Here is a 19941-nt window from a genome sequence, read left to right as displayed (position 1 = left end):
TATATCGCTAAAAAAAAATCCATAAAAATCGGCTTAAATTTTTTTTTCAACGGTTAATTACAAGAAAACGGCTCGGTAGATTTTCACCTAAAACTGATCAGTATCATTCCCAACTAATATCTTTCGAACAGTTTTTGATTTTTTAAAATTGGTTCGGTAGGATGAGCTTAAATGTGGACGAAAAGTTTAACACTTTTTTTCAAATTACAAAGAAACGGCTTGGCTGATCGTCGCACAAAACTGACAAACGATAGTCTTCCCCGAAATACATCAAATGGCTTTTAAATTTCTGAAATCGGTTCAGGCGCTTTTGAGAAAACGTCGATCAAAAGTCTAATTTTGACAAATGTCAAAAAAACTATACCAATTTTTGCAAACTTTGACGAATTTTTAAAGCTAAACGAGTTAATAAGAAAACGGCCCGGCCAATCTTTACCAAAAACTAATCAGCACGATTCCCAACCAATATCTATCGAATGGTTTTTGAATTTTCAGAATCGATTCTGCAATCCGCCGCACAAAACTCAGAGACGATAGTCCTCATCGAGATACTTCAAATGGCTTTTAAATTTTTGAAATCGCTCCAGCCGTTTTGGAGAAAACGTCGATTTACGGCAAAAAATCTGTTCACACACACACACACACACACACACATACTTTTTCCAAATTTGGTCTCATTCGATTCAGAATGGCTTGAAACGTCGAGAAAACATAAAATTAGCCATTCGGATTTTTTGATGAAAACATAAACTTCTCCTTCGGGAAGTTAAAAAACGTGATTTAATTAATGCAAGTTCATATAGGGTTTAGCGTTCGACTTACGCATGACATGACGGGAGTGAATCGCGACTCGCGTCATCAGCGCCTACCTGCGTCGTAGTGTTCAACTACACGTTGGCGTTTTCGTTGCATTTGTACGGATTTACACCCGTGTCGCACCTAAAGAAATTTTTACACCCATATCGCGCCTAAAGAAGTTTTACTTCAATAAATATAAAAAATAACTAGCTGTAAGTGGAATTCTGTCTTGAGGCAATTATGGCATCGTGCCTTAAGGCAAATTGCTGGAACTTCCCGTACCGTAACGAAATGTTCGTGGAATACTGAATGTTTTCAAATAGATTATTCTAAATATTGTAACATTGTCAATATGTATAAGAATTATATAAACTGTATTGCAGAGTTGAAATTATTTGTAAAGTATATTAGAACTATAGTCAGAATTAAAAATGAAATCTGAAATATTTTCGATATAAAAAACTAAAAAAAACTAAAAAAACTAAAAAAACTAAAAAAAAAAAAAAAAAAAATGGAACAAAATTTTTTTTTCCAAAATCAATTATTTTGTTAAGACAAGCAGAAAGTTCTTTGAATCAATTGAATCGGACGCTTAGTTCTCTCAAAAACTGCCATTTTTTGTACATTTAGCTCTGTATCTCCGAAATGGCTGGGCCTGCCTTTGCGAAAAACTAATAACCCCTTCTCCCAATCATTACTAATTGAATGTTTTTTAGATCATTCAAATCGGATGCTCCGTTCACTCAAAAACTCGATTTCTATTTTCTGCACTCTTTGCTCCGTATCTCCGAAACGGCTGGACCTGCCTTCGCCAAAAACTAATCAGCTCTTTTCCCTATCAATAGGAATCGAATGTTTTTTAAACCATTCAAATCGGTTGATCCGTACGCCCGAAAACGTGGACGAAAATTTGTATCCATACATACACACACACACACACACACACACACACACACACACACACACACATCCATTTTTTCTGAAGTATGCCAAAACGTTCAGAAACCTTCAAAACGTCGAGAAATGTAAAAATTTTCAATTCCGATTTTCGGCCCATTACAATAACTTACCCTACGGGAAGTTAATAATAATAAATATAAAAAATAAATCTTGAATTAAATCATGCGAGTCACCCGCCTTTAATACGCTTAAATGTATCACCCGACTCCAATTTATATGACTTTAACCGCATTCAAGTCGATATGAATTGATTCGAGTTCCTATGACTCAAACCGACTTATCCCGACTTCAAGTCGATATGAATTGATTCGAGTTCCTATGACTCAAACCGACTTATCCCGACTTCAAGTCGATATGAATTGATTCGACTTCCTATGACTCGAACCGACTTATCCCGACTTCAAGTCGATATGAATTGATTCGAGTTGCTATGACTCAAACCGACTCATCCCGACTTCAAGTCGGTATGAATTTATCCGAGTTCATATGACTCAAACTGAATCATTCCGACTTGAGTTCGAAACATGTGTCCGTGTTTTAGCGTATCGACTTATGGAGATGCAGTGCGTATGGGTCTTGAGTGTTTGTTTATTTTTGACTAAGCGCTGAGAGCAAATTTGTTCATGAAATATCAAAAACTCATTTAGATAATAAATACGCGATTTAGATTTTAATTATTATCAAAATAAACTACACAATGAGTTTTATACACATACAAAATTATCATATTTTAATTATGCAAGTAATGGCAAATTCACACAAATGAAATAATATCAATCTGTACAGTAGTGGATTGAATTTTAAGTCATTCGTAAGACGTTAGATTCAGCCGAATTCAGACGAATCACTCGAATCAGGAAATTTTCGAGTCGGCACATCACTAATATATATATATATATATATATATATATATATATGTCTGTATATGTGTATATTTATGTATATATATATTACGCTTTTGTATGTTTGTATATATTTCTTTTTACTATTTGCCTCTGGAGATTTTCTTTTAGCTTTCAGTTTCGACAACACGTTCAGCTGCCATTCTTCTGGTCTTTAATCAAAAACGCCCGCTGATGGGTTACTGATTCGGTTTACAGGTTGCAATGATTGCAATAGTTGTTACATTGGGGAAAGTTTACTATATATACACAAGAGGGTTAATCAACACACACACACATATATATATATATATATATATATATATATATATATATTTATATATATATATACAGGGCCGGTCCTGGGGTCCTTAGCGCCCACATGCAATTTTTTTCTAGCGCCCCCCCCCTATTAATTTTCACCGTTTTAACAGTTTATTATTAAAATTATATAAATATTTACATATTTTTTAAAAATTAATTTTTAATTATTCTGGATTTAGAACACAAAAAATTAGATATAATCTAGAAGGGTATAAAATATACTGATTTTAAATTTATTTATTATTATCGATATCAATAAATCAAACAATCCCTGTCATAATTTCACATTTTAGTAATATTCAATGTGTAGTAAATTGGTTAAGGATGTAAGTTGGACTACCATAGCAAAGGAATTAATATTTTTGTTAGATTAAAGTTATAGAATTTTAGAAATGTATTTCAGAAATAGTATTTATTATTTTGATATAAAGATCTTGATATCAAAATAATAAATACTATTTCTGAAATGCATTTCTATTTCAAATTCTATAACTTCAATTTAACAAAACAAAATTAAGTAAAATAAATAAATTAATTTTTGATTGTTCTGGATTTAGTGCACAAAAAATTAGATATAATCTAAAAGCGTATAAAATATAATGATTTTAAATTTATTTAGAAAATCGAGGCGATTCGGGGGTTGATCAAGTATTTTGAAATTTTCAATTATTTTTGACGTATGTGCAATATTAATATTTAAAGAAACTAACATTTAATTTTCAAACATAACACTCGTATTTCATGATGGATTTTTTTAATTTTAATTTAATTTAATTTTTCATCATTTACAATATCCAAAATTGCGTCGTAAACTTCTCCTTATTGATATCGTAAGAGCAGTCAAATTCAAAGTATCAGTTTATTGTTTTAAAGTTAAATTTTTAACGTATTTTAGAAGTATTGTTCAAAAATCAGTAAAAAATGCAAAAAATTACACGTTTCTTGAACAATATTTAAAAAAACTTATTATATTTGATATGTATTATTCTGCATAGTTAACAATCATTAAATTTAGAGTGTGGACACCACTAGGTATAAAACAAGCCTTAAAATTTGTGTTCCAAAGTAAATTTTGCTTCCATTTTTTATATTTGTTCCACGCATATCTTCAACATTCAAAGTTCGAAACAATTGCAACAAAAGCAAAATTTACGATTCAATTTCTCGGAATAAACAAGTCATTTTCTAAGCACCGACTCCCCATTTTTTATAATTTGTTTATGTTTTTAACAAGTTCCGATTCAACTAAATCAGCTCCCAATTTCTCGTCAATAATGCCCAACAATTAATTTAATCTTTCGCAGGTTTGCGCTTATGGGATTGAACACTAGATAATTTCTTTTTCAATTCCACGGTAACTTCAAACAAAGAAAAAATTGAATAAGTAGAATAAACATTAAACAGAGCTGTTATTTACTAATTTGCAAAATTATTAATCGGTTAATTGTTTCTACTGATATTCTATTGCAAAATAAATATGCTTTTTGTGTCTCCGTATCTCTAGTTAAGTTAAATTATAATTTATTAAGTATTCTAGATTTTGAATAAATAATTCCAGATTTTATATAAAAAATATAAATATTATATTATAAATTTAATTTCCGAAACTCGTTTTGGCGCCCCCTAAGGCTTGCGCCCGCATTTTTTGCATGCATTGCATGCAAGGCAGGACCGGCCCTGTATATATATATATATATATATATATATATTTATGTTAAAGAAGTTAGTTTTGATGTTGAGAAATATGAGTAAGTTCTTCAAGGGCATACATCAAATAAAAGGCAAAGATTTAGAAGTTAATCTTTAATTTTTCCAAACTCCAAATTTTTCTCAATAATAACAATAATACCTCTTCTTCTTCCACCAAAATCTCCAAAGACAATAACTTTATTGGTAATGTTTGTCTCCCGTTTATTAAAGAACTCTTTCCCATTTGGAAAAAACTGTTCCACAAGGTTGACTTAAGATTAATTTGTAACATAGACTTAACCCTTAGTTCCCTTTTTTCCAACCCCAAATCACCCACTAGTTTGGAACGCACATCAAATATTGTTTATAAATTAAAATGCAATGATTGTGATTCCATTTACATAGGTGAAACTGGACAAAATTTAATAAAACGACTAAAACAACATGATAATAACTCTAAAAACCCACGACAAAATCAAACCATGATAACAGAACATATAAAAAATTTTAAACATTCTTTTGACTTTTATAACGCTAGTATACTTTATCACGAACGGAACATTATTCAGAGAAGATTTGCTGAATCTTGTCTAATCAGCATTTCCAAATTTTGTGTTAATAAACGCCATGATGCCTCCTTACTCTGTGAAAATTATCAGGTGATACTTAATAATATTTCCAAATTTGTTTCCTCTTAACCTGCGTAATTCCGAACCTGTAAACCTACCCTTACGCGGTCCGATCCCGAACTTTGATTCTTAGCCTCTCACCCATACTTCGAAACACTGATTGTAAAAAACCCGCCAACTATTCCCTCAAACGGTCTCTTCAAATAATTTTTAAACACATTTTATTACAGCCTCGGGCTCGGTCACATAAACTACGTTCTCTGTGCAAAATATAATATATTATTCACAAATATTTTGCTATGCTCTGTTCAACAAAATAATATAAAATAACAAGTTAGTGTATATATGATAGTGCAAAATTATGTTCCTTGCGCCAGCTACTGATGTAAGACCATATTTATGTAAGTTAGCTTCATTGTCTATATATGTGTATGTGTCTGTATTGCATATGTATGTATATGTATATATATATATATGTGTATGTATGTATATATGTATATATGTATGTGTATGTATGTATATATGTGTATATATACATATGTACATGTCCGTATGTATATGTTTATATATACGTATTATTCGTATGTATATATGTATATGTGTACGTGTTTGTACATGTATATCATATATACATGTTTGTTTGTGTGTATATTTATGTATATATATATTACGCTTTTGTATGATTGTATATATTTCTTTTTACTTTTCATTTCTCTTGTTTATCTATCTGTTAAGTATAATTGTTATTGTTATAATTATATTACTTATATCTATAGTTCTTTTTCCAATTTCTGTCATTTTTGCCTAGTTTATATTAATGTTTCAATATTCATTCTGTAGATCCACTGATGATGACATAAAATACTATGTCGAAACGTTTGGAAAAATTAAAGATTAACTTCTAAATCTTTGCCTTTTATTTGATGTATGCCCTTGAAGAACTTACTCATATATATATATATATATATATATATATATATATATACATATATATACCAGATGACCCGGCAAACGTTGTTTTGCTAAGTAAGGTATATTCTAAACAATTTCTAGAGAATCAAAAAAATTAATACTTTTAGTGTATAAGGATGTGTTGTTTGAATGCTATATACAATGAGGTATTATAAAAACAATAAACCCCATTATTTTGTCTATATTTTATTAATACAATCAAACTAGAAGTTTTATACACATTCTATAGAAAACATGGTATAATCAAATCCAAGTCGTTTTTGGTCTTTCGACTCATTGATTACGATTCAAGTTTTTCAGATTCTTTTGAATTCTGAAAATTGTGTATAATTGTGAATAATACTACTAAGCTTATACAAAATTTTCAAATTTCTGCGAGGAGATATAGAAAATGTATTAAGTATTTCTTCTTTGACTTGCATTTTGAGAAGTTTCAAGTAACATCCCATCAATTAAAGTAAATTTAATAAGAAATATATGTGTAGAGCAGGACGGAGAACAAAGGTACAATTTAACTTTGAGCAATTATAAATTATATTATGAAAACCAAACCAATTATATCACAACAAATAACACACTTCAAACTCCCTTAAAAAACTTTATTTAGAAAGATTTCTCAAAATCCGAATAATCGTTTAGGAGGATTAACCTTTCACACACCATTACAGAAGAATTTTATATATAAGATATAATATATATATATATATATATATATATATATATTATATTATAATATAATATAATATCTTATATATAAAAATGGATCACAAAATGTGTTGGTAAGCGCATAACTCAACAACGCCTGGACCAATTTGGCCAATTCTTCTTTTAAAATATTCGTTTATGTCCAAGGATGGTTCTTACGGCAGGAAAAAATCGAATCATTGCCGGGAAAACTCGAAAAACAGCCCTTTTCTTTTTCTCATATAAACGTTTAGAGTAGATGTGGGAATCAAGTAGACAACGAAATTTGTAGAAAAAACGATTTATGTCATGACATTTTATGTAGTTTTTAATAATCTAATTTTTAATATATTTATATAAACATAGAAATATCTTTCTATTAATTAACGAAGCTATATTGGCAGCCAAAAACATTGATGTAAATGCATTAAATTTCAAAATTCAAGAACAAATTACAGGCGAATCAGTTGATTCGTCAACTAACCAAGACGATGTAGTTAACTATCCACCGGAATTTTTAAACTCGCTGGATTTGCCAGGATTGTCATCTCACAATCTTCAATTAAAGGTTGGATCGGAAATTATAATGTTGCGAAATATCGACCAACCGCACCTTTGCAAAGGCACAAGGTTAGCGATAAAAAAAACTACCAAACAACGTGATGGAAGCAACTATATTCAAAGGATAGTATAAAGCATAAGATGTTCTCGCACCGTGCATCCCAATGATTCCGGTATATGGTATCATTAAGTGTTTGTGGTATTAATTTAGAAAACCCATGTTTCTCACATGGAAAATTGTATGTTGTCTGTTCCCGTATTAGAAAATCCATCAGATTTGTTTGTCTATGCGCCAGGTAATCAAACAAAAAACATCGTTTATCACAAACCACTACAATGAAAATTGAACTGATTTTTGAATTATGATTTACATGGTTAAAACTACTTACTTTTAAATGCTTATAGTGTTTTATTTAATTATTTTTAATTCACACCGAATTATTACCAGGGTGACGGTTCTGTTCAGGATAATTTTTTGCAAGGTAGAAACAAAACACCGCCACATTACAAATTTTTTTGACAGGACGAAGTCTGTCGGGTCGGCTAGTATATATATATATATATATATATATATATATATATATTTGTAGTATTTTTGCAGCCCAACCGTCGAATTAAAAAAAAGATTGAACACTAAATTTGTGTAAAGTAATAAAGTACTATTAAGCCCGGTGCACACGACGCCAGATTTCATGCCGGACAGTTTTTGTTTGTTTGTTACCCTAGCAATGACAAGATAAATAGTAATTTACGATCTTACCCGACATAATTTGCGATCTTGCCTGTCAGATTTCACGTATTCACAACGGCGGTATACTCATCATAATTTCTAAGTAAAAACGTTGCATTAGCAACGTCGGAATTTGATTTCATAACAACTTCTCTCCTCGCAAATTCCTGCCGTATTTTACGAATAGAGCATGTCCTATTTGGCGATAGATGAACTATTTTGTGGCCGATACCTTCAGTGTCCAATAGGAAAGCTGTATTTTGACACGTAAATATCAATGCGTACTTGATTCATGTACTTCGATTTTGGAAGCGTTTAGTTTTTATTTTGTATATAGCTATTGTGTATATATACCGGCGTGAATAAATGATTAGTTTAGGAAAGGCAGTTCAGTAATTTTAAAATATTCAAATTTCCGAAAAAATTTAAATATGCATTTTTTTTTCAAATTTTCGTAATTTTATCTGAAATATCTAAAAATTTCAAAATTTCCAAAAAATTAAAAAAAAATCAAATCGTTTTATTTCAAAAATTTCGAAATTTGCAAAAATACTCAAAATTAAAAAAATTTAGTGGGGTGTATGGCATCGTGTCTTAAGGCAAATTGCCGGAACTTCCCGTACCGTAACGAAATGTTCGAGGAATATTAAATGTTTTAAAATAGATTATTATAAATATTGTAACATTGTCTAATATTTATAAGAATTATATAAACTGAATTGGAAAGTTGAAATTATTTGTTTAAAGTATATTCGAACAAAATTAAAATAAAAATCTGAATTATTTTCGATATACAAAAAAATTTTTTTTCGAAAAAAAAATTTTTTTTTGAAAAAAAAAAATTTGAAACAAGAATTTTTTTCTCCAAAATCAATTATTTCGTTAAAACAAGCAAAAAGTTCTTTGAATCATTTAAATCGGACGCTTAGAACTCTCAAAAACTGGCATTTTTTGCACATTTAGCTCTGTATCTTCGAAATGGCTGGGCCTGCCTTTGTCAAAAACCAATTACCACTTCTTCCAATCATTATTAGTTGAATGTTTTTAGATCATTCAAATCGGATGCTCCGTTCTCTCGAAAACTCGATTTATATTTTCTGCACTCATTGCTCTTTATCTCCGTAATTGAAGAAAAAAACAAATATTTATTAAGTTATCGTCGATCTCCAACAGCACAAAAAAGGCCCTTCACTGCTGCAGTGATTCCGGCCTTCTACGTGGATCAAATAAAAAAAAAATCGTTAAACTAGATAATATTGTCTGTAAAATGAACTACAATAAAACAAAGATCAAAAATTGATTAAATGGCGGCGTTTTTTTAAAAAAAAGTCGAATTTTACCCAAAATTTTGGTCATTTTTGGACTGCCAAAATTCAATTTTTGATCCTATCAAAAAATCGGTAGTTTATTTTACGGAGAACTATATATATATATAACATGTACAAAAAAAATTGATAGTGATCGGATCATTTGTTTTTGAGTAATCGCTGCAGCAAATTCGAAAAATTTTGTTTCGAGAAAAACGCGCTTAAAGATAAAGTGATCGTTATACTATATACTATATATATATATACTCTTTAAACGGCTGTGACTCAAAAACTATTTAAGATATAGATTTAAAATTTTGGTAAGTTATTTTTAAAGGTATAACCTATCGAAATATGAAAAAATTGAAAATTCGACTTTTTGAAAATTTCACACTAGTTGTGCCCTTCAAACTGAAGCATTTTATTATCTTTTAATTATTATTATTTCACTTAATTCTAATCAGATGCGATACATACATGTTTTTGTTTACAATTCATACAATTCTCTGTTTGTATACTTATAAGCATTAGTATATTTTAGACCAATAAAACATAAATTGTAAAATTCACAGTATATATTTATAATAATCTATTTGAAAATGCACGAAATTAATATTAATCATAAAAAAGTGAAAATCTCGCCAGAAATCCTGTTACGATAGAAATCATGTTACAAGGAATACTGGCGTCGTGTGCACCGGGTTTTATATTAACAAGCGAGAAATATAAGGTTGTCAAATATCTCCCTTCCGCCTTTTTGTATTATAAACCAAGAGCAAAAAAGCGGAAGGGAGATATTTGACAACCTAATAGAAGGAGCCCTCCTATATTTAATGTTATTGATAGCATTGAATTGTGGACACTGATCAAGGTTACAACGCAGTGTAGTCCGCACGTGTAATGAAGGAGTGGGAGAGAGTTGTGAGAAACGAAAGGGGAAGGAAAAACAGAGAAGAAATATAACGAACGAAAGATTCTAAAACTGTATTGAATTACTTTTCATAAAATTAATGATGACTTTGTAACTGTCATGTAAGAGATGAGAGGAATTACGTTTGTTTACACAAGAAGTATTAAGGGATATAAGTAAAGACTCAACTATCTTTCTAAGGTCACAATTTTTGTCAATGTAAAGGATGGAAGGATTTGACATGTTAAAAGTGTGGTTCAGGTTTATCATATGTTCAGAAAGCATCGTTCGATATACTTGTAACGTGTAACACATAATGCTAATTTAGGTTTCCATATTTTAAATTTTAAATTATAACATACTGATGATGAGACAAACCTAGTCTCGAAACGTTTGTGAAAATTATTATTTAATAAATTAGTGCAAAAAAGAGTGTTGTTTGTTCATATTTCCAAATTAATATCTGTTATCCACTCAGAATACATTTGTTATATATATATATATATATATATATATATATATATATATATATATATATGGCGCTGTGAGCCATATATTATTTATTAATTAAATCTTTAAATGAAATCGCAATTACTTGATGTAGACTCGACAATGAGTGTTTATTGATATCTCAATTAATAAAGGAACTGATATTACATAAAATCTAATATCAATTTTGATCCCGACAAAATGCTCGATGAAAAACGCGATACATAATTTTAGATCGTTTCCAAAAAGCGAGAGATGATTTTTCCGAATCGTATTAATACAATCCGCTCGCTATGGCTTGCTTGATATAATATTCGATTTGCGTCAATCAACTGACATGTGTCATGTGGGCGTGTTGATTCCGCTATATCACTCCCTATATCGCTACATCAAAAGAAAAAAAAGTATCCGTTAGAAATAAATGAATTTAATTATTATAATTTGAAGGAGACTGTTTTAGACTTCATCTTTTTTGGAGGATCCATCGATAACTCCAAGTTATGTTATTTAAATTCTTGTGGAGTGCTTAGTTGATTTTCATGTGGTATTTCAAAAGCAGTTCTGAGAATACTTTGTGGACGGTAGGGCTTCTAAAAAATTTGATTGAAGCAAAAATGGCTAGTAATTCCCGATCATATGTGGAGTATCTTTGTTCTGTGGAAGAAAGTTTTCTCGAAAAGAAACCTATTGGATGCCAGGCACCATTAAGTTCTTGTTCTAAAGTAGCTCCAATAGCAATAGTGGATGCATCTGTAATTAAATTAATATTTGCTAAGCTTGAAGGAAAATGAAGAAGAGTTGCATTTGCTAGAGCTTCCTTCAGCTTGCTGAATGCTGATAGTGAATTGTCATTCCATACAATTTGAGTCTTGTCGTTTTTAACCGAGGACTTCAAATACTCATAAAGTGGTGCTTGTATATTTGCTGCCTTGGGTATTGATTTACGATAATAGTTTACCATGCCCAAAAATCTTCTGAGTTCTATAACTGTCAAAGGTTTTGGATAATTAATAATTTTCTCTACTCGGTCTGGTGAAGGAGAATATCCTGCTGCACTCAGTTTGTAACCGAGGAAGTTTACTTCATCTTTTCCAAAGGAGCATTTCTCTAAGTTGATTGTAAGAGAATATTCCTGTAGGTAATATCAGTCGACATTACCAGGATGTCGTCTATATAAATGAAAACAAAATTGAAATCTTGGAATATGTGATTGATAAACCTCTGGAATATCTGGGCAGCGTTTTTGAGTCCAAATGGCATGCGTAAATACTCGAAGAGTCCCCATGGTGTGATAATTGCAGTCTTTTTAATATCCTCTTCATGCATGTGTACTTTGTGGTAAGCTTTTTCCAAGTCTATTGTAGAAAATACTGCTTTCTGATGAAGATTATTAAAAACATCTTGTATTAAAGGTGGAGAATACCTGTCAGGCAGCGTGTTTGCGGTCAGCCTCCTATAATCTCCACACATTCTGAATGTGCCATTATTTTTAGGAACCATGTGAATAGGGCTTGCCCATGGACTATTGGAAGGCCTCAAAATGCCCCTGTTCAGGAGATCTTGTATCTCGGACCTAGCTGCAACAGCCTTTTCTCCGAAGATCTTCCTGAATCTGGTAGCTAATGGTGGACCTGTTGTGGTTATTCTGTGGGAAAAATGAGATGATTTATTATTGGTGGTTACCTGTGGCTTTGTTATTGTAATGTATTGTGTCAGTAAATCCTTGAAAGGCTCTGCCGGGTTCACAATGGAGATGTTGACTTGCTGTGCCTTGAGTACCTTTCCATCAGAGGTAAGGCCTGTGGTCGAATCAATCAATCTTCTACCCTTCAAGTCTATTAATAGATTGTAGTTGCTTAAGAAATCGGCTCCTATTATGGCTGTGGCTACATCGGCAACAACAAACTGCCAGTTAAAGCTTCTGCGTAGTGATAAATCCAGCTCCAGAGTTCTCTTGCCATACGTGGATATTCTGCTAGAGTTTGCTGCAGATAGAACTAGCTCTTCCTTGGCATGACCATAGGCGAACTTATGGGCTGGTAAAATGGATAAAACTGATCCAGAATCTATAAGGAATTGGATTGCAGTCTTTCTGCCTGAAATATGTAGGCGGAGCTCAGAGCAGACAGAATTTATTTCACCGTCATGGAAAGCTCCAATTAATGACGGTGAAGTAAGTTTTCCGACCGGTTTAGAGATTTAAGCAGGCAGGGCTCTTCACACTTTGTGGCTTTCTCACCGTATCTGTAATGATAGTAGCAAACTGATCCACGAGAAGGTGTCCTGGAACTATGTCGAGAACCACTTCTTGATCTTGACCGATTGTGTTGTCCACTTCTTGATCTTGACCGGTTGTGTTGTGATTCTTGCTGATCATTTTTTTGCCTTTCAATGTTTAACATTGCCCTTAGTTCCTTGATTTCCTGGACTAATGACATAAGAAGAGTTTCGTGGCGGTCCAGTCTCTGTTCTACTGAAGACTTGTGTGTTGTGGACATCACATGAGATGTGGAGCTACAGTGATCGACTAAAATATAGGCTACTTCCGCCAGGGCTTCCGGGCCAAGATGACTAAAAACTATCAACTGAGGACGAATGTTGTGTGGCAGGCGCTCTGACCACAGTTTCATTATGATGACTTCACTGACCTCTCTCTTAGCCAAATCCATCATCTCTCGTAGGAGCTGTGATGGTTTCTTCTCTCCTAGAGATAAGTTTTTTAACAGTTTGTCAATCTGCTTACCTCTGGATTCGGACATTCTTCTCAATATAGTCTTCTTAATGTGTTCGTATTTGCCCGTCATTGGAGGATTACGGAGGACATCTTGAATGAGGCGCAGTGTTTCAAAGTCTAGAGCTTTAAGAACTGCAGTGTACTTAGTATCGTCACTCCTGATCTTAGCAGACTGAAACTCAGATTCAATTACTAAAAACCATAGGTCTGGAGAATCTCCATTGAATGGAGTGAGACAGTGATTATTAAATGCTGCTATATTGTATTGATCAGCATAACTGTCATGTTCAGAAACACGAGGACTGCTCGTGTTAAAGATCGCCTCGTGATCTAGATCGATCAGAGATCTGTTGAGCGCTGTTTCATCATTGCTGAACGAAGGTGGAGTCGACACCTTTGAAAAAATTGGTATAATTTACCTTTGTTAATTTTTTGTAGTTGACAAGTGTTTTTCTTTCTACGTCTGACGTCACCAATAATGGGTACTAAGACGTTGAGTATGTCTCTTGTTTAACGATTTTACTTACACGTTCGGAGTCACCAATTATGGCGCTAGTGATCCGTTTGATATTTATTAATTATATTTTAGAAGTGTAATCGCAATTACTTGATGTAGACTCGAGAATGAGTGTTTATTGATATCTCAATTAATAAAGGAACTGATATTACATAAAATCTCATATCAATTTTGATCCCGACAAAATGCTCGATGAAAAACGCGATACATAATTTTAGATCGTTTCCAAAAAGCGAGAGATATTTTTTCCGAATCGTATTAAAACAATCCGCTCGCTATGGCTTGCTTGATATGATATTCGATTTACGTCAATCAACTGACATGTGTTATGTGGGCGTGTTGATTGGTGTACGTGCGTACTTGGATCGGTCTCATGAACATCTTGGGCATTTGTCGCATGCGCACTAAATAGTTAATCAGTTAATAGTTAACAGTAAATTGTTGAATAGTAACGTAGTAATATAGTGTATAATGAATAATTAATATTAAATAGTGAATAGTTAATAGTTCAATAGTTATAGGTAAATAGTTAATAGTTTAAGTAAATAGTTAAATAGTTAATGGTGAATAGTCAATAGTAAATAGTTAATAGTTAATAGTGATTAGTGATAACTAAATAGTTTAACAGATAATAGTTAAATAGATGAATAGTAAATAGTGAATAGTTAATAGTAAATAGTGATTAGTGATAACTGAATAGTTAAATAGTGAATAGTTAATAGTAAATAGTGAATAGTGATTACTGAATAGTTAAATAGTGAATGGTTAATAGTAAATAGTGAATTAAAAATAGTTGAATTGTGGATAGTTAAATGGTGAATAGTGAATAGTTAATAGTTAATAGTTAATAGCGAAATAGTTGAATAGTAAAATAGTGAATAGTGATAACTGAATAGTTAATAGTAAATAGTGAATAGTGATAACTGAATAGTTAATAGTTAATAGTGAATAGTTAATAGTTAATAGTAAATAGTAAATAGTAAATAGTGATAACTAAATAATTAATAGTAAATAGTGAATAGATAATAGCAAATAGTGAATAGTTATGAGTAAATAGTGAATTAAGAATAGTTATTAGTTATTAATTAAAAAGTCAATAGTTTATAGTTAATAGTTATTAGATAAATTGTTAAATGATAAATAGTTAATAGTTAATAGAGAATAATAAATAATGGATATTAATATGCATATGACTAAAATAAATAATATAAATATAAATATAAATATAAATATAAATATAAATATAAATATAAATATAAATATAAATATAAATATAAATATAAATATAAATATAAATATAAATATAAATATAAATATAAATATAAATATAAATATAAATATAAATATAAATATAAATATAAATATAAATATAAAATACAAATTTGAATATAAATATAGATATAGATAAAAATATAGATATAAATATAAATATAAATATATGAATTAGTATTTCACCCGCACATGCGCGAGTTGAACTCACATTCGCCAAATGAGCCGGTAAATTAGCCGAAATATTCACATTTGCCATAACATATATATATATATATATATATATATATATATATATATATATATGTATGTATATTAAAATATAGAGTACTTTATATACTATATATTATATAGTATATGGGTCATTCTTTTACAAACCGTACACCAACCAAACCTTGACATTTTAGTATTGGCTGATTTTTTTTGTAGATATTATAGACAAAATCATTTGACACGTATTTCAGGATTTTGCCGGCAAAAAAAATTTTTTCGTTGGTATTTACGATTGAAATATTGCCGATTTTCTCAATTTTTATGAACTTCTTCTGCATAAACTCAACTTTGAAGTACATAATTTAAAAAAAATAATGATTTTGGAATTATTTTAACAATAATAACAATTGATTGTTTACATTGGTTTTACATACGGGCGCCCCAACTTAAATCGATTTCGTAAAAATTCATATTGTTTCTTGTTTTATCTACTACAAAATTGTTTTTACAATTCGATGGGAAGGCTGTAACATCGAAAGATATTAAATGTTTTCGAGCGCAAGTCGGGCAACGCGCAATGCGCATCGTGTTAGAACACGCGCCGCGCGTCCGTTTGAAAGACGCACCGCACGACCGGCCGCTTGTTGCATGTTGTATAAATCATTGTCATTCAGTAGCATAAGTTTCTCGTTTATTCACTCAGATATTTTTCAAAATGCCAAAAATTAATAAAACATCAATCGGCGACAGAATAAGAAGTGATCGATGTTTCAATCCATTCGGTTCGTGTCGTCATCGAAAAATTAAAAGGTCTTCGTACAGTTTTAGACAAACATTTTGTGGTTCTCAACTTGCCGGTTACAAACGAGTCACTTCAACAAAAAATCTGTGATAGTTGTCGCCAGAAATGTGTTAAATTGTACAAGGACGGCCAAAAAAAGGTAAATATTAATGCTTTTGTTATCGTTTAGCTAATTTGGTAATTACATACAAATAGTAAAGTTAAACGTCACATAAAATAAATTATGTTTTAGAATGAAGAAAACAATTCTTTTGAGTCTGATGGTTTGTTGCAAACTGATGACAATGACAAAGAACTTTTTTCTGCAAATTCCGATGTACCATTTAAAGATGATTCAGTGGTACCTGTAGTTATCGATTTACTGAACCAGTGTTTAAACCTTCTAGGAGTTTCTCCTATTAAAAAGAAAAGAAAAATCCCAACGGCGTTATTCAAACGATAAAATGATTAATGTATCAGAAGTACTGGCAAACAAAGTTTTTCATCATCCTGTAACTACACAAGATGATCGTAATGTTGAAGAAAATGATGAAAAATATTTGCTAAACGTTTTAAAAGAAGAATTTAACAGAACTACGGATCGTTCGAAAAAAATGAAAATGTTGACTCCTCTCAAGGATTGGTCTTATCGAAAAATTCAACATTATTTTCCGCTAGTCACTAATCACATGATTAAAACGGCAAAAAAATGGCTGTTGAAAAAGGTATTTTGTCCGATACAACCCCAAAGTTCCATCCGTTTTTAGACAAAGAGATAGTTGACATTGTAACTAATTTTTATGAATTAGATGAGAATAGTCGTGTAATGCCGGGGAAGAAGGATTTCGTTTCTGTTAAAATTGATGGTAAACGAGTTCAGATGCAGAAAAGATTACTGTTAATAAATTTGAAGGAATTGTTTCAATTGTTTAAATATATCTAGTATATAGTATTGTGCAATTGTTTAAATATATCTAGTATATGTTTAATATATCCAGGAAATAAATGCAGCTTTCTGAAATTTGCGTCTTTACGACCTAAACATTGCGTTCTGGCGGGTACTAGTGGCACCCATTCAGTGTGTGTATGTACCATTCACGAAAATGCTAAATTGATGATTGAAGGATCTGACTTAAAAAATCTTACTGCCTACACTAATGATCCAGTGAAATCTTAAAAAATATGATTTGTGTAGAACCCACGAATAATTGTTATTTTGGAAAGTGCTCCCAGTGTCCTGGTCTAGAAAATTTGATCACAAATTTAGAAAATATTTTTGAAGAAAGTTATATTGACGAAATTAAATACAGAGAGTGGGCTAATGTTGATAGAACTATGTTGCAATTAATGATATCCCCAGTAGACGAATATATACAAAAATTGCAGGCCACTTTGGAAAAATTATTATTACATTCGTTTCTTGTAAAAAGACAAAATGAATTTATGACAAAATAGGAAGAACTATCACAGAATGAATGCATCGTAGTGCGTGATTTTTCAGAAAATTATTTATTCGTTATCCAAGATGCTGCTCAAGGATTTCATTGGAATAATAATCAGGGTACTGTGCATCCATTTGCAATTTATTACAAAGATAGTGACGATAACGTTTGTGTTAAAAGTTTAGTAATTATTTCAGAATGTCTGCAGTGGTCTGTAACGATACTGTAGCGGTTTATGAATTTCAAAAACATTTAGTGGAGTTCATTGGTAAAGAATTGAAGCAAATTACAAAAATCATATACTTTTCTGATGGGTCGGGTGCGCAGTATAAAAATAAAAAGAATTTTGTAAATCTTACTTACCACCAAAAAGAATTTGGTCTGGTTGCAGAGTGGCACTTTTTCCCAACGTCACACGGTAAGGGCGCTTGCGATGGATTGGGTGGTACTTTGAAAAGGCTAGCTGCCAGAGCTAGGTTTCAAAGAACATCAAATCCAATCCAAACGCCAAAACAATTATTTGAATGGGCAAATGAGTCTCCTTGCAACATTTCTTCGAAATATGTTACCAATGAAGAATATATTGTTGCCGATAAAAAATTGAAGACAAGATTTAAAAATGCAGTCACAGTGAAAGGTACATTGAAATATCATTGTATTATACCTGTTAAAAAAATAAAGTGCGGGCCAAAAACTTTTCTTCGCAAAAAGAAAGCGATTCAACTGTTTTTCAACTGGTCAAAGTTGTGTCTTGAAATGTATATTGTGTAGTACATCGACAGAAGCTATGTTATATAAACTTAATTATAATGCAATAAATGAATTATTTTTCAATCGAATTCTCTTGTATTTATTTTTTAACGAAATCAAACCTACCCAAGACAATTATTTAAACTTTTGTTCATATTCCAACGAATAATAAGTTTCAATTTATCAGTTTCAAAAATATGAGCATTTTGTATAAATTTTGCTACTACATATTTTAGATAATATATTCATTTTTTCTCAGTTAGAATAGATATTATATCTATAAAAAAATCAGCCAATTCTAAAATGTCACATTTTTTTACAAAAATCCATACGATTTGTAAAAGAATGACCCATATTTAAGGAAAACACTTCACGGTTGTATTTAGTATCTTCAGTTAGTCATGAAGGGCACTATACCCGAAATATAATAAACAAAAGTTATTAAAAAAATTTTTTTAGTATGTCACGCGGAGGTCAATGCAATAATGAATAAAAATTCTGCTGATGTTAGAAACTGCATTATTTATGTTGGACTTTTTCCATGTAATGAATGTGCTAAAATTATTATTCAATCTGGAATTAAAGAAGTAATATTTATGTCTGATAAACATGGTCACAAGTTGCATACGATTGCATCGAAGCGTATGTTGCAAGCAGCTGGCGTAAAATATAGGTATACATAGATATATTACTATTTTATTGTTCAAATTAAATTTTAAATGGTAAATTTAATTTAGAACAAACGCTCATTAAGCTTTTGCTATTTTAAATTTATAGGCAATATATTCCGAAGAATCAACAAATTGTAATAGACTTCTGTGAGATTGACTGGAATGCTATGATACAGTATCCCACAACGCCCATGAAAATAGCTTCAGATTGTTTGTCAAAATAATGACTAATAAATTATCATATGAAAAAATCTGAATTTTTCTGCAATATTTATATGTATATGCATTCCTATATGTGGTGATCAAGTAAGCGTAAGCAGTCGTACCATTTACACCAAATGAAGAGCTCCAGAAAATGCACAAACGCCAATTATACAACTCTCTCACACTCAGTCCCCACATCAATTAAATACAATGGGATTCCGATCGGTTTGACGTCAATAATAATTAACATAGTATTAATATTAATATTCGTTTTAATAATAAATAATTAATAAAACAAAAAAATAGAAGAGGACATAATGCCTCAATTTGAAATCATGTTGACTCAACGGCGACATAGTCATATACACTAGTCAAGGCTATGCATAACGTGCAACAGAGTGAGTGAATGCGGGGCTTGAGAAACAA

At 31.0% G+C, this 19941-nt stretch overlaps 1 protein-coding gene across 1 annotated transcript in view; it reads left to right on the top strand.

Moving 5' to 3' along the window:
- LOC113370573 (deoxycytidylate deaminase) overlaps positions 1-19721 on the top strand; it is a 46071-nt gene extending 26350 nt beyond the window's left edge. The window contains exons 3-4 of the mRNA XM_026611262.1: positions 19100-19313; positions 19418-19721. Of these exons, the coding sequence (XP_026467047.1) occupies positions 19100-19313; positions 19418-19535 (332 nt within the window). The 3' untranslated portion in view covers positions 19536-19721. The remainder of the gene's footprint in view (positions 1-19099; positions 19314-19417) is intronic.
- The last annotated feature ends 220 nt before the right edge of the window (positions 19722-19941 follow it).

This window comes from Ctenocephalides felis, unplaced genomic scaffold (genome assembly GCF_003426905.1).
Source record: "Ctenocephalides felis isolate EL2017-DRISC unplaced genomic scaffold, ASM342690v1 CF-g0.4_SCAFFOLD_01492, whole genome shotgun sequence".
NCBI classification, from domain to species: domain Eukaryota; kingdom Metazoa; phylum Arthropoda; class Insecta; order Siphonaptera; family Pulicidae; genus Ctenocephalides; species Ctenocephalides felis.
Note: the sequence above shows the minus strand (reverse complement) of the source record. Positions and strands in the feature narration are given on the sequence as shown.